Source organism: Lipotes vexillifer, unplaced genomic scaffold (assembly GCF_000442215.2).
Source record: "Lipotes vexillifer unplaced genomic scaffold, Lipotes_vexillifer_v1.1 scaffold50, whole genome shotgun sequence".
Lineage (NCBI taxonomy): Eukaryota > Metazoa > Chordata > Mammalia > Artiodactyla > Lipotidae > Lipotes > Lipotes vexillifer.
The window spans coordinates 429,183-444,919 of NW_006784763.1; the positions used below are offsets into that span (position 1 = coordinate 429,183).

General features: G+C 37.6%; 1 protein-coding gene across 1 annotated transcript in view; it reads right to left on the reverse strand.

Annotated features, from left to right (window-relative positions):
* SCLT1 (sodium channel and clathrin linker 1) overlaps positions 1-15,737 on the reverse strand; it is a 233,216-nt gene that overhangs the window by 192 nt on the left and 217,287 nt on the right. The window contains exons 18-20 of the mRNA XM_007456987.1: positions 14,561-14,639; positions 4,505-4,600; positions 1-348 (exon numbers count right to left, since the gene is read on the reverse strand). The exon at positions 1-348 is cut by the window's left edge and continues 192 nt beyond it. Of these exons, the coding sequence (XP_007457049.1) occupies positions 286-348; positions 4,505-4,600; positions 14,561-14,639 (238 nt within the window). The 3' untranslated portion in view covers positions 1-285. The remainder of the gene's footprint in view (positions 349-4,504; positions 4,601-14,560; positions 14,640-15,737) is intronic.

Below are 15,737 nucleotides of genomic sequence, written 5' to 3' on the forward strand. Positions count from 1 at the left end.
CGCTCTTCCAAGGGAAAAAGGAGGAATTAAAAAATAGACACGTTGATGAAGGCAATGAGCTCTTCCCAGCTGGCTTTATTCTCTACTGAAGCTCAATATAGGATTACCTTTTCTTTACTTACAGGAAGCTGTTCTGTTTTCCAATAACCCTCAAAACAGAATGGAAAATGCTTATGCAAAACGACACAAGCCTTAACCATTCTATGCAGGTTTTACCATTTTAATAAACTTCTAGTCCAACAGCTTTCCCAAGTCTAAAGTTCTGTGAGTGAACTATGAATATTTTTAAATATTTTCCAGATTCATCATGGAGGCTGCTTTTCTTCTCTGTACTGTAATCGCACTGAGCTGCAATTGAAATAAACAATCAGTAAGTAGCTACTTTTAATGTGGAAAAATCTTAGACTATTACTAAGTATAATGCATCACAACTTACAATTATTGAAAATAATCTTATTGTAAGGGGTCTTGTTAGAGGTCGCTTTTTGTGTTCATTTCTCTTTTACTCTTGAGACTTTAAAATGCCTGTATTACCCTAGAGATATGCATGTCAAATACGTCATTCCATAGCTCAGTAATACACTGAGAATTCCAAAACATATTTTACAAACGAATGAAAAACATCTAGATAAAAGTTAATCAGGAAAGAGGCTAGAACACAAACTAAGTGTGAGCCAGCACAATACAGGGCTGGTAATAAAAAGATGATGACAGATCACAGTAAGTCTAATAAGAAAATAATGTTCAAATATTAAATTGGAATTGATAATACAGACACATGGTAAAAGATATCTAACAGTACAAAAGAGTATACAGCATAAAGGAAGTCTTCCCATCTCTGTCCTTCATTCCACATCCCTCTTTCCAGGCAAAACCACTATTTCCAGCTTCTAAGTATATTTCTTGAAATATTCTAAGTGAGAATACATGCACATATTTCCTCACCCTTTTTTATTTAAAAAAGGATAAAGTACTATACACACTTTTCATATTTTGTTCCTGCTAAATGATCTACCTTAGAAATAGTTCCACATTAAATCTACTTTATTCCTCTTAACAGCTGCAAAATTTCCCGTGTATGGATATTCCATAGTTTAACTGGTTTCCTACTGATGGGCATTTAGATGGTCTTTAATCTTTTAGAATTATAGGCAATGCTGCAATTAGGAGTTTTACGTGCTTCCTTGCACAGACTTGCCCAGGTGCAAGTACACTACCTGCAGAATAAATTCTTAGAACTGCTAGGTCACAGGTTAGGTACGTTTACAACTGTTGAGAGATACTGCCAAGTTGGGTGCCAAAGAGGTTGTACCAATACACACTCATGTCAGTGATGTGTGCAAGTGCCAGCACAATGTATTATCAAACTTCATGAGCTGACAGGTGAAAAATAATATGTGATTACAGTTTAAATCTCTATTTGCCTTTTGGGTGAGGATGAGTTGGGCATTTAAAAAAAATGTTTAAAAGCCATCTGTCTTTTATCCTTTATTCACTTTATTGTACTGTAGCACTTTTTTTTGTTGATTAGCCACTCTATGTGTGTTTAGGATACGAGCCTTTTGTCATATGTCTTGCAAATATTTTTCTCTGTCACTGACTTTAAGACTTTTCTATGCAGAAATCTGAAATTTAAATAGTCACATTTATTAATTTCTTTTCATAGTTTCTAGGTTTTGTGTCCTGCAGAGAAGGGCTTCACCACACTGATTTTTTAAAATTCCATACTGTCAAAAGAACACAGTGTGGCATTCAATAGTTTAGAATGATACACTTGGAATATCTAACTGTTGTCCAGAGATGGATGAAGAAGATATAGAAAAAGTTAAACAGAACAGCATATTTCGAGTGTGACTGAATGACTACACTGCAGGGCTTGTGCTGAACCAATGACATGATGCTTGGCTGCACTGGTAAGAATGACATGTGAGAGACAATAATCATCTTTTAATGCAGCAGTCTTTAACCTTTTTGGCACCAGGGGCTGGTTTTGTAGAAGACAGTTTTTCCACGGATCGGGGGAGAGGCGGGTGGTGGTTCAGGCGGTACTGCCAGCAATGGGGAGCGATGCGGAGTGGTGGGGAGCGATGCGGAGTGGTGGGGAGCGATGGGGAGCGACGGGGAGCGATGGGGAGCGACGGGGAGCGATGGGGAGCGACGGGGAGCGATGGGGAGCGACGGGGAGCGATGGGGAGCGACGGGGAGCGATGGGGAGCGACGGGGAGCGATGGGGAGCGACGGGGAGCGATGGGGAGCGACGGGGAGCGATGGGGAGCGACGGGGAGCGATGGGGAGCGACGGGGAGCGATGGGGAGCGATGCGGAGCGATGGGAGCAACGGGGAGCGATGGGGAGTGACGGGAAGCGACGGAGACCGATGGGGAGCGACGGGGGGCGAGGGGGAGCGACGGGGGGCGATGGGGAGCGACGGGGAGCGGTGGGGAGCGATGGGAAGCAGCAGGTGAAGCTTCACTCGCTCGCCTGCTGCTCACCTCCTGCTGTGCGGCCCAGTTCCAGGGGTTGGGGATCCCTGTTTTAATGCCTTTACTTCATTAAATATCAAGCCCTTCCCAGGATACCATTTTTAACAGGAGTTTCCAGTTTTGGAAGAAAATGGGAAAATTAGAAAGGATTCAGAGAAGGTAAAGATAAAGATTAAAAAAGACTGAATATATGTCTTATAAAAAAGTTTATGACTTGGACACACTTAAAATAGAAAAAAAAATTAACTCCAGGGAATAAATTCCTTTTTGTGTATGGGGAAAATGCTGAATGATTACTTTCCATCTTCAAATGAGAACAGAATGGAAGGAACAAAACTTAGGGAAAAATCTGTGAAGTGGTTACTGACAAAACATTAAAAAGAAGGCTCACAAGGAGAATGGTGTAATCTCTGCCATTAGCGAGTTTAAATAACAGGAGAAACATCTTTGTTGGACTGCTTAGGTTTAATTCTGTCAGGAAGGAGACAACTAGAAGTCAACTGGATTATATCGTTAAGGTTCTGTAACTGTACCCTTGTGCAGGTAGTTGATTTTAGGTAGGCATTTTCTTTACCACAGTCCTTGACAAAGGTAAAGTTGAATCTTTAAAGACTGTGATATAGAAATTTAATTTCTATATATAAGTATCTTATTTACCATTAAATGACTATGCTAAGTGCTTTGTATGTGCTAATTCCTTTGATCTTTCAATAACTCTATTGGGGAGGTGTTATTATCCTACGTTAAACATGAAGCAACTGAGGCTTAGAGAAGATGAAATTGCCCAAAGTCATATGCCTACTTAATGGCACCAGGCTATCTGCCTGACTCCAAAATACCTCCTCTCAAGATACTGTCCCATACACTTTGGCTCCTGTTACCTTATAATCTAAATGAATTCTTGAATAATTAATTAATTCATCCAGTAATCCATAATGTCATAAGAAGTTAAACTTACATGGTAAAACTATAATTACTTTCAAGAGGCAGGAAAACTGAAGGGCAAATTATGATTGGATTTTCTTTAAGTGCTATGCCATGTTCATACCAGAAGTAGATTTCAAAAAAAAAAATCTATAAACATCATGAACACAAACTGAATTCAGTATTTAGAGTTAGTTACTGCTGTAATAAAATCTAAGAATAATGTTAATTTTGATTGAAACAGTACCAAATATTATATAATTACTAATACAGTAACTCGGTTTGTTTTTCTCTATCTATCTAAACAGTCTGTTTCAAGCCTATCTTTATAATCACTAAACTCTTTTCATTTTGATCCTAACAGGAGAGACTACTGCTCCTACTTTAGAACAAATGGCCCATTTCATTTATGTGATACGTGTGCATTAGGAGTAATTGCCCCTTATAATTTCATTGATGTTCTGCACTTTTTACTCTATTTCCCATTGGACAACTTTTATATGGTATTTTAGATTTATATGGTCATATACAAATGTGCATTAAATGAAGTTAAACCTATAAGCTAGGTAATTTTTTTCCATTTAAAAACTGCAATAAAAACACTGCGATTTGAAACACTACATTCAAAGCAATGTCATTTACTTCCGAATCTGTCAATGAATACCTGCCTAGTTTTAGACAGAACATAATTCTAGAGCAGTGCTGTCCAACAGAACTTACTGGGGTGACAGTTGTTCTATATTACACTGTCCAATATGACATGGCTACAAGTGACTTTTGAGCATCTGAAATCTGAATAGTGTGACTGAAGATTTCAATTTTAATTTTATTTAATTTTAATTTAAACAGCTGCCTGTGGCTAGCAGCTATCATATTGGACAGTGCAGTTCCAGATTTAGGTGTCAAATGGCAGAGACCGATGTTTATTTCTGTTTCTGAAGTTTACTTTTTCAACCTTAAACATTAAAGAGACTAATTTTAAGTAGTTTAATCAAATAAAAATAAAACTACTAGTTCTCTGGAAACTTCTAAGGAACTTTTCTTATCTCCGCTCTACTCAGACTGTTGTTATCCAGGGATAACGAGGAAGCTCCCTACCTGCTGGGAGGCTGAAGCAGCTCTCTGTTCCGCCTCACTTAGTCGTTTCTGAAGTCTGTTGGATTTTTCTTGATGCTCTAGAATCAACTTTTCATTCTATTAAGGGGAAATATAAGACAAACAAGTTAGAAATCCATATGTGGCACGGAGATGTTTTATGGAATAATCAATGAAAAATCTGGACATCATTTTACCACTTACAAAATGCAAAGATAATATATCTCCAAGTTTACATTTTTCAAGTCATGAACTTCAAGGTTCAAAGCTGGTTTTACATTATGACTAAACTGGTTCCCCTCCCCTGACCCTCCACCACATGCCACCTAAGAAAGTGAATTAAATCTAAAAGCAAAGTGAATCTGAAGTTAAGACCAAGGCTTTCAGTTTGTGATTTGTTAACCTTGAGATGCTATTTCACTGCTTTGGAATCACCTGGAGAGTGTGAGAACACAGACCTGGGCCTCACAACCAGAGCATCAGTAGGGGTGGGATGGTCCTGAGAATCTGCACTTCTATCAAGTTCTTGGGTGGTGTCGATGCTGTCTGCTAGCACATTTAGAACCACTGTGCTAGACAAGCTTCCAGGGGAACTGTGACATAGTCTACGCATTATTAAGGTCAAGAAACAGAAAATATTCAATCTAGAAATCCTGATTTTTACAGAGCTAGACTTATCTTAAATGATTTATATGCTTACGGTATTATTTAAAAGGGGAAGAAATCAGTCTACATGTTTGCCAATACATGTGTAGTATTCTCCAGAAGGTATTAGGGTCAACAGCATTATTAAGGCATTGGTATGGGTTGAATTATGTCCCTAAAAAAAAGATGTTGAAGCCCCAACCCCCTAGTACTTATGAATGTGACCTTATATGGAAATAGAGTCTTTGTTGATGATTAAGTTGAAGTCATTAGGGTGGGTCCATATCCAGTATGACTGGTGACTTCATAAAAAGGGGAAATTTGGACATAGAGACAGACATGCACAAAGGGAAGAACACATGAAGACACCGGGAGAACATTATTAACAAGACAAGGAATGCCTGAGGCCACCAGAAGCTAGGAAGGAGGCCTGGAAAAGATTCTCCCTCAGAAGGAACCAATTCTGCTGTCATCTTGATTTTGGGCTACTGGCCTCCAGAACTGCGAGACAATAAGTTTCTGTTGGTTAAGCCACCCCAGTCTGTATTACTTTGTTAGAGCAGCCTCAGGCAACTACATAGGCATCATGAATATAAATCTGTCACAACACGGTGTCATGCAGACAAGTTAAAAGAATCTATCAATTAAAAAATGTATTAGCCTTCTCCATACATACTAGCCTAAAAAAAAGTTTTTGCACATGTAAAATTGTTATACAGTTTTTTGAACTAGGTACTTCCCATGTCATAACATACAGGTGATAAGAATGAATGCCATGCCTAGTAATACAAAATACTGAACTAACAGTATCCTGCTAAAATGTGCTTATCCTATTTCTTAGTGTGCCCAAAAGCAAAATTAAATTGTATGAAGAGAACTATATTGGCTTTTCCAATTTACCAAGATGTTTAAATACGTAGTCTTAAATTTAAGAGACACATCATTAACACTAGAGAAAACCTGAGGAAAAACTGCCATCATCTATAATAATCATTTTCATAGTTATAATCAGACTATATATACATTTTACTATGCTGCTACCATAATGGTTAAGGTACAGTCCAGCTTAGATAAAACATAATATATGCAACTGTTCTTTTTTAATTGATCATTTTAGTTGCTTTTGATCTTCCAAAATAATTAACATTACTGTGTTGAATGTTTCCCTTTAAATTTTTTCAAATTTTAAATTATTTCCTCAGAGCAGATTCCTGGAAGTGGGAGCAACATCAAAGAGTTTTTGAAAGGCTACTGTTTGCTTTCTAAATGGCTCATGTCAATTTACAATGCTATAAAACTTAAGTGTAATGACTTCACTATGGCTCCTATAGAAGGCCACAGAGACCTAGTGGACCATACAGTCTGTTAATGAAATTCCAACAAATACCTTCGAAGTTTGCTCATCAAACAAAGAACTAGAGTTCTAGAAAGTTCTAATAATAATCTGGAAATTGTTTAAATATTTTTCTTCAAAGGAAAAAAAAGATAAACCCTTGCTTTATTTAGTTCTAAAGCATTAATCTAAAGGAATGTTTTAATATATTCCAGTAGGAAAAAGTATTTTCTACATGTCTTTTGTGATGGACTAAAACAAAACTGGAGGAGGATCTTCAAGATGATGGTGGAGTAAGACGTGGAGATCACCTTCCTCCTCACAAATACATCAAAAATACATCTACATGTGGAAAAATTCCCACAGAACACCTACTGAATGCTGGCAGAAGAAATTAGACTTCCGAAAAGGCAGGAAAATCTCCACGTACCTGGCCGTGTGGCTGACAGGGTCTTGGTGCTCTGGCCGGGTGTCAGGCCTGAGCTACTGAGGTGGGAGAGCCGAGTGCAGGATATTGGACCACCAGAGACCTCCCGGCCCCATGTAATATCAATCGGCAAGAGCTCTCCCAGAGATCTCCGCCTCAACGCTAAGACTGAGCTCCACTCAACAACCAGCAAGCTCCAGTGCTGGACATGGCATGCCAAAAAACTAGTAAGACAGTACACAACCCCACCCATTAGCAGAGAGGCTGCCTGAAATCATAATAAGGTCACAGATACACCAAAACACACCACCGGATGAGGCCCTGCCCACCAGAAAGACAAGATCCAGCCCAACTCACAAGAACACAGGCACCAGTCCCCTCCACCAGGAAGCCTACACAACCCACTGAACCAACCTTAACCACTGGGGGCATACACCAAAAATAACGGGAACTACGAACTTGCAGCCAGCAAAAAAGAGACCCCAAACAGTAAGTTAAGCAAAATGAGAAGACAGAGAAATATGCAGCAGATGAAGGAGCAAGGTAAAAACCCACCAGACCAAACAAATGAAGAGGAAATAGGTAGTCTACCTGAAAAAGAATTCAGAGTAATGATAGTGAAGATGATCTAAAATCTTGGAAATAGAATGGAGAAAATACAGAAAACATTTAACAAGGACCTAGAAGAACTAAAGAGCAAAAAACAATGATGAACAACACAATAAATGAAATTAAAAATTCTCTAGAAGGAATCAATAGCAGAATAACTGAGGCAGAAGGATGGATTAGTGACCTGAAAGATAAAAGAGAGGAAATAACTACTGCAGAGCAGAATAAAGAAAAAAGAATGCAAAGAATTGAGGACAGACTCAGAGACCTCTGGGACAACATTAAATGAAACAACATTCGATTTATAGGGCTCCCAGAAGAAGAAGAGAAAAAAAAAAAAGGACTGAGAAAATATTTCAAGAGATTATAGTTAAAAACTTCCCTAATATGGGAAAGGAAACAGTCAATCAAGTCCAGGAAGTGCAGAGAGTCCCAAACAGGATAAATCCATGAAGAAACACAACAAGACACATATTAATCAGACTATCAAAAATTAAATACAAAGAACAAATATTAAAGAAGCAAAGGAAAAGCAACAAATAGCATACAAGGGAAACGCTATAACCTTAACAGCTGATCGTTCAGCAGAAACTCTGCAAGCCAGAAGGGAGTGGCAGGACATAATTAAAGTTATGAAAGAGAAAAACCTACAACCAAGATTACTCTACCCAGCAAGGATCTCATTCAGATTTGATGGAGAAATTGAAAACTTTACAGACAAGAAAAAGCTAAGAGAATTCAGCACCACTAAACAAGCTTTATAACAAATGTTAAAGGAACTTCTCAAAGGCAGGAAAAACAAGACAAGGAAAAGACCTACAATAACAAACCCAAAACAATTAAGAAAATGGTAATAGGAACATCGATATTGAGGACTACCTTAAATATAAATGGATTAAATACTCCAATCAAAAGACACAGACTGCCCAAAAGGATACTGAAACAAGACCCGTATATATGCTGTCTACAAGAGACCCACATCAGACCTAGGGACACATACAGACTGAAAGTGAAGGGACAGAAAAAGATATTCCATGCAAATGGAAATCAAAAGAAAGCTGGAGTAGCAATTCTCATATCAGACAAAACAAGACTTTAAAATAAAGACTATAACAAGAGAAAAAGAAGGACCCTACATATGATTAAAAGATCAATCCAAGAAGAAGATATAACATTTGGAAATATTTAGGCACCCAACATAGAAGCACCCCCATACATAAGGCAAATGCTAACAGCCATGAAAGGGGAAATCAACAGTAGCACAATAATAGTAGGGGACTTTAACACCTCACATTCACCAATGGACTGATCAACGAAAATGAAAATCAATAAGGAAACAAAAGCTTTAAATGACACATTAAAATAGATGGACTTAATTGATATTTATAGGACATTCCATCCAAAAACAACAGAACACACTTTCTTCTCAAGTGCTCATGGACCATTCTCCAGGATAGACCATATCCTGGGTCACAAATCAAGCCCTGGTAAACTGAAGAAAATTGAAATCGTATCAAGTATCCACCAAAAATAACGGGAACTACGAACTTGCAGCCAGCAAAAAAGAGACCCCAAACAGTAAGTTAAGCAAAATGAGAAGACAGAGAAATATGCAGCAGATGAAGGAGCAAGGTAAAAACCCACCAGACCAAACAAATGAAGAGGAAATAGGTAGTCTACCTGAAAAAGAATTCAGAGTAATGATAGTGAAGATGATCTAAAATCTTGGAAATAGAATGGAGAAAATACAGAAAACATTTAACAAGGACCTAGAAGAACTAAAGAGCAAAAAACAATGATGAACAACACAATAAATGAAATTAAAAATTCTCTAGAAGGAATCAATAGCAGAATAACTGAGGCAGAAGGATGGATTAGTGACCTGAAAGATAAAAGAGAGGAAATAACTACTGCAGAGCAGAATAAAGAAAAAAGAATGCAAAGAATTGAGGACAGACTCAGAGACCTCTGGGACAACATTAAATGAAACAACATTCGATTTATAGGGCTCCCAGAAGAAGAAGAGAAAAAAAAAAAAGGACTGAGAAAATATTTCAAGAGATTATAGTTAAAAACTTCCCTAATATGGGAAAGGAAACAGTCAATCAAGTCCAGGAAGTGCAGAGAGTCCCAAACAGGATAAATCCATGAAGAAACACAACAAGACACATATTAATCAGACTATCAAAAATTAAATACAAAGAACAAATATTAAAGAAGCAAAGGAAAAGCAACAAATAGCATACAAGGGAAACGCTATAACCTTAACAGCTGATCGTTCAGCAGAAACTCTGCAAGCCAGAAGGGAGTGGCAGGACATAATTAAAGTTATGAAAGAGAAAAACCTACAACCAAGATTACTCTACCCAGCAAGGATCTCATTCAGATTTGATGGAGAAATTGAAAACTTTACAGACAAGAAAAAGCTAAGAGAATTCAGCACCACTAAACAAGCTTTATAACAAATGTTAAAGGAACTTCTCAAAGGCAGGAAAAACAAGACAAGGAAAAGACCTACAATAACAAACCCAAAACAATTAAGAAAATGGTAATAGGAACATCGATATTGAGGACTACCTTAAATATAAATGGATTAAATACTCCAATCAAAAGACACAGACTGCCCAAAAGGATACTGAAACAAGACCCGTATATATGCTGTCTACAAGAGACCCACATCAGACCTAGGGACACATACAGACTGAAAGTGAAGGGACAGAAAAAGATATTCCATGCAAATGGAAATCAAAAGAAAGCTGGAGTAGCAATTCTCATATCAGACAAAACAAGACTTTAAAATAAAGACTATAACAAGAGAAAAAGAAGGACCCTACATATGATTAAAAGATCAATCCAAGAAGAAGATATAACATTTGGAAATATTTAGGCACCCAACATAGAAGCACCCCCATACATAAGGCAAATGCTAACAGCCATGAAAGGGGAAATCAACAGTAGCACAATAATAGTAGGGGACTTTAACACCTCACATTCACCAATGGACTGATCAACGAAAATGAAAATCAATAAGGAAACAAAAGCTTTAAATGACACATTAAAATAGATGGACTTAATTGATATTTATAGGACATTCCATCCAAAAACAACAGAACACACTTTCTTCTCAAGTGCTCATGGACCATTCTCCAGGATAGACCATATCCTGGGTCACAAATCAAGCCCTGGTAAACTGAAGAAAATTGAAATCGTATCAAGTATCTTTTCCAACCACAATGCTATAACACTGAATATCAATTTCAGAAAGAAAACTGCAAAAAATACAAACATATGGAGGCTAAACAATACGCGACTAAATAACCAAGAGATCACTGAAAAAAATCAAAGAGGAAATCAAAAAATACCTAGAAACAAATGACAATGAAAACACGATGACCCAAAACCTATGGGATGCAGCAAAAGCAGTCCTAAGAGGGAAGTTTATAGCAATACAATCCTACCTCAAGAAACAAGAAAAATCTCAAAAAAAGCAACCTAACCTTACACCTAAAGCAATTAGAGAAAGAAGAACAAAAAACAGCCAAAGTTAGCAGAAGGAAGGAAATCATAAATATCAGAATAGAAATAAATGAAAAAGAAATGAAGGAAACGATAGCAAAGATCAATAAAACTAAAAGCTGTTTCTTTGAGAAGAAAAACAAAATTGATAAACCATTAGCCAGATTCATAAAGAAAAAAAAGGAGAAGACTCAAATCAACAGAATTAGAAATGAAAAAGGAGAAGTAACAACTGACACTGCAGAAATACAAAGGATCATGAGAGATTACTACAAGCAACTCTATGCCAATAAAATGGACAACCTGGAAGAAATGGACAAATTCTTAGAAAAACACAACCTTCCAAGACTGAACCAGAAAGAAAGAGAAAATATAAATAACAATCACAAGCACTGAAATTGAAACTGTGATTAAAAACCTTCCAACAAACAAAAGCCTAGGATCAGATGGCTTCACAGGAGAATTCTGTCAAACATTTAGAGAAGAGCTAACACCTATCCTTCTCAAACTCTTCCAAAATATAGCAGAGGGAGGAACACTCCCAAACTCATTCTATGATGCCATCATCACCCTGATACCAAAACCAGAGAAATATGTCACAAAAAAAGAAAACGACAGGCCAGTAGCACCGACGAACACAGATACAAAAATCCTCAACAAAATACTAGCAAACAAAATCCAACAGCGCACTGAAAGGATCATACACCATGATCAAGTGGGGTTTATCCCATGAATGAAAGGATTCTTCAGCATACACAAATCATTCAATGTGATAAACCACATTAACAAACAGAAGGATAAAAAACATATTATCATCTCAATAGATGCAGAAAAAGCTTTTGAGACAATTCAACACCCATTTACGATAAAAACTCTCTAGAAAGTAGGCTTAGAGGGAACTTATCTCAACATAATAAAGGCCATATATAACAAACCCACAGCCAACACTGTTCTCAGTGGTGAAAAATGGAAACCATTTCCACTAAGATCAGGAACAAGACAAGGCTGCTCACTCTCACCACTATTATTCAACACAGTTTTGGAAGTTTTAGCCATAGCAATCAGAGAAGAAAAAGCAATAAAAGGAATCCAAATTGGTGAAGAAGAAGTATAACTGTCACTGTTTACAGATGATAGGATCCTATACATAGAGAATCCTAAAGATGCTACCAGAAAACTACTAGAGCTACTCAATGAATCTGGGTAAGTAGCAGGATACAAAATCAATGCACAGAAATCTCTCGCATTCCTATACACTAATGAGGAAAAATCTGAAGGAGAAATAAGGAAATACTCCCATTTACCACTGCAACAAAAAGAATAAAATACCTAGGAATAAACCTATCTAAGGAGACAAAACACCTGTATGCAGAAAAGTATAAGACACTGATGAAAGAAATTAAAGATGATACAAATAGATGGAGAGATATACCGTGTTCTTGGATTGGAAGAATCAACATTGTGAAAATGACTGTACTATCCAAAGCAATCTACTGATTGAATGCAATCCCTATCAAACTACCAATGGCATTTTTCACAGAATTAGAACAAAAAATTTCACAAATTTTATGGAAACACAAACGACCCCAAATAGCCAAAGCAATCTTGAGAAAGACAAACGGAGCTGCAGGAATCATGCTGACTACAGACTATACTACAGACTACATTATAGACTATAGTAGACTATACTACAAAGCTACAGTAATCAAGACAGTATGGTACTGGCACATAAACAGAAATATAGATCAATGGAACAGGATAGAGAGCCCAGAGATAAACCCATGCACAGATGGTCACCTATCTTTGATAAAGGAGGCAAGAAAAGATAGCCTCCTCAGTAAGTGGTCCTGGGCAAACTGGACAGCTACATGTAAAAGAATGAAATTAGAACACTCCCTAACACCATACATAAAAATAAACTCAAAATGGATTAAAGACGTAAATGTAAGCCCAGACACTGTAAAACTATTAGAGGAAAACATAAGCAGAATACTCTGTGACATAAATCACAGCAAGATCCTTTTGATCCACCTCCTAGAGAAGTGGACATAAAAACAAAAATAAACAAATGGGACCTAATGAAACTTAAAAGCTTTTGCACAGCAAAGGAAGCCATAAACAAGATGAAAAGACAACCGTCAGAATGGAAGAAAATATTTGCAAATGAAGCAACTGACAAAGGATCAGTCTCCAAAATACACAAGCAGCTCACGCATCTCAGTATCAAAAAAACAAACAACCCAATCCAAAAATGGGCAGAAGACCTAAACAGACATTTTTCCAAAGAAGATACACAGATTGCCAACAAATACATGAAAGGATGGTCAACATCACTAATCATTAGAGAAATTCAAATCAAAACTACAATGTGGTATCGCTTCACACTGGTCAGAATGGCCATCATCAAAATATCTATAAACAATAAATGCTGGAGAGGGTGTAGAGAAAAGGAAACCCTCTTGCTGTGTTGGTGGGATTGTAAATTGATATAGCCACTATGGAGAACAGTATGGAGGTTCCTTAAAAAACTAAAAATAGAACTATCATATGACCCAGCAATCCCACTACTGGGCATATACCCTGAGAAAACCATAATTCAAAAAGAGTCATGTACCACAGTGTTCATTGCAGCACTGTTTACAACAGCCAGGACATGGAAGCAACCTAAATGTCTATCGATAGATGAATGGATAAAGAAGATGTGGCACATATAGACAATGGAATATTACTCATCCATAAAAAGAAATCAAATTGAGTTATTTGTAGTGACGTGGATGAATTTAGAGTCTGTCATACAGAGTGAGGTAAATCAGAAAGAGAAAAACAAATACCGTATGCTAACACATATATATGGATTCTAAAAAAAAAAATTCGTTCTGATGAACCTAGGGGAGGGACAGGAATAAAGACACAGATGAACAGAATGGAGTTGAGGATATGGGGAGGGGGAAGGGTAAGCTGGGACGAAATGAGAGAGTGGCACTGACATATATACACTACCAACTGTAAAATAGGAGAGAGACCAGCTCAGTGCTTTGTGACCACCTAGATGGTTGGGATAGGAGGGTGGGAGGAAGACGCAAGAGGGAGGGGATATGGGGATATATGTATATGTATAGCTGATTCAGTCTGTTATACAGCAGAAACTAACACAAAAATGTAAAGCAATTATACTCCAATAAAGATGTTAAAAAAAAATTAGAGGAATTGGGTTAAAAAAATGTCTTAGACATGCACAGAAATAAAGGGGATCCTAACAATTCTAAAAAAGCACAAGGTATACTGGTGAAACTGAAATAAGAGCTCTATCTTTGTCATTTAAATATGATGAATCACTAGCTTTCAAAGCTTTTATTCATATCATATTAAGTGTGCCCTTTTAGGGTTATGTATGATTTCTACAAGAAATACTCACATCCGTATGGCATTTCCAAGTTGAGAATTAATTTGGACTTGGCTCAGGTAAAATTCTATAATATGTATATCAACCTGCAGCAGAAAGCACTTCCCAGGAGGGTCATTATCTTACCTCAACTACCTTTTCATTTGCCATTTCCAGCTGAGAAAGCAGCTCTTGGGTATGAAGTTTCTGTCGACTCAGCTCACTCCTATTAATCAAGAGACAGGGAAGGAAAAAAAAAAGAACAGAAGAAAAAGCCATTAATATAACTGTTCAAAAATTTAACAAAATCGAATCTTTATTAGTGAGATACATGTTCATGTTTTGAACAAAAATATCTTGTGTGCAAAATAAAAGTTACTTCTTAACAGACCATATCTGAAACGACTCATTTCTTTATAAAATACATATATATTCTGGACATTGGTTGTACAATAGCATGAAAATACTTAGCACTATTGAACTGTTCACTTAAAATGAATGGAAAACTTCCAGGTGGGTGAACACGTGGAAATTTGGGCAGAGTTTTGGGCCTGGAGAGGGTAAAGATGCTCCGTACCGCTCTCCCATGCCTGGCCCTATGCGTCTCGTCCATTTGATGTTCATGTGTATCTTTTATCATAACCTGTAATAAACTGCTACACGAAAAAGAAGACAGCAATAATAATAACAACAGAGAAATATTCTGCATGATAAAAAGCCATCTCTTGGCTGGCAAGGACCAAAGTATTCTACCCCTGGGAAGCCTGTTTTGCATTTGCAGCAAGAGGGCATTGAGGACCCCTCAAGAATACACCACTCGAGCTTAGTTACGCCTGTGCAGAAGGACAACTTCTGCACCTTTTTCCAATCACTGTGTGCCTCACACTTACCACACCTCAGACTGCTGTACTTCTTTATTCTTTATTCCCAAAATAGCTTGAGCCCCTTGTCTTCAGCGAGGCAAATTTGAGACTGGTTATCCTGTCGCTTGGCTGCTTACTGAATAAGCCCTCTGTTTGTTACAAACCTCGAAAACTCAGTGTTCTGGTTGCTACCTGTCAGGCAAAACCAAGCAGGCTTGGTAACGTCAGGAGATCACAAATGAATTCATCTAGAGAACTGACAAATCTGTCAAAAAGAGTTGGCTCTTGAGAGAAGATCTGTTTCCGTGGCAGCCGTGTGGCTGACAGGGTATTGGTGCTCTGGCCTAGTGTAAGGCCTGAGCTTCTGAGGTGGGAGAGCTGACGTCAGGACACCAGAGACCTCCTAGCCCCACATAATATCAATCTGCAAGAGCTCTCCAAGAGATCTCTGTCTCAACGCT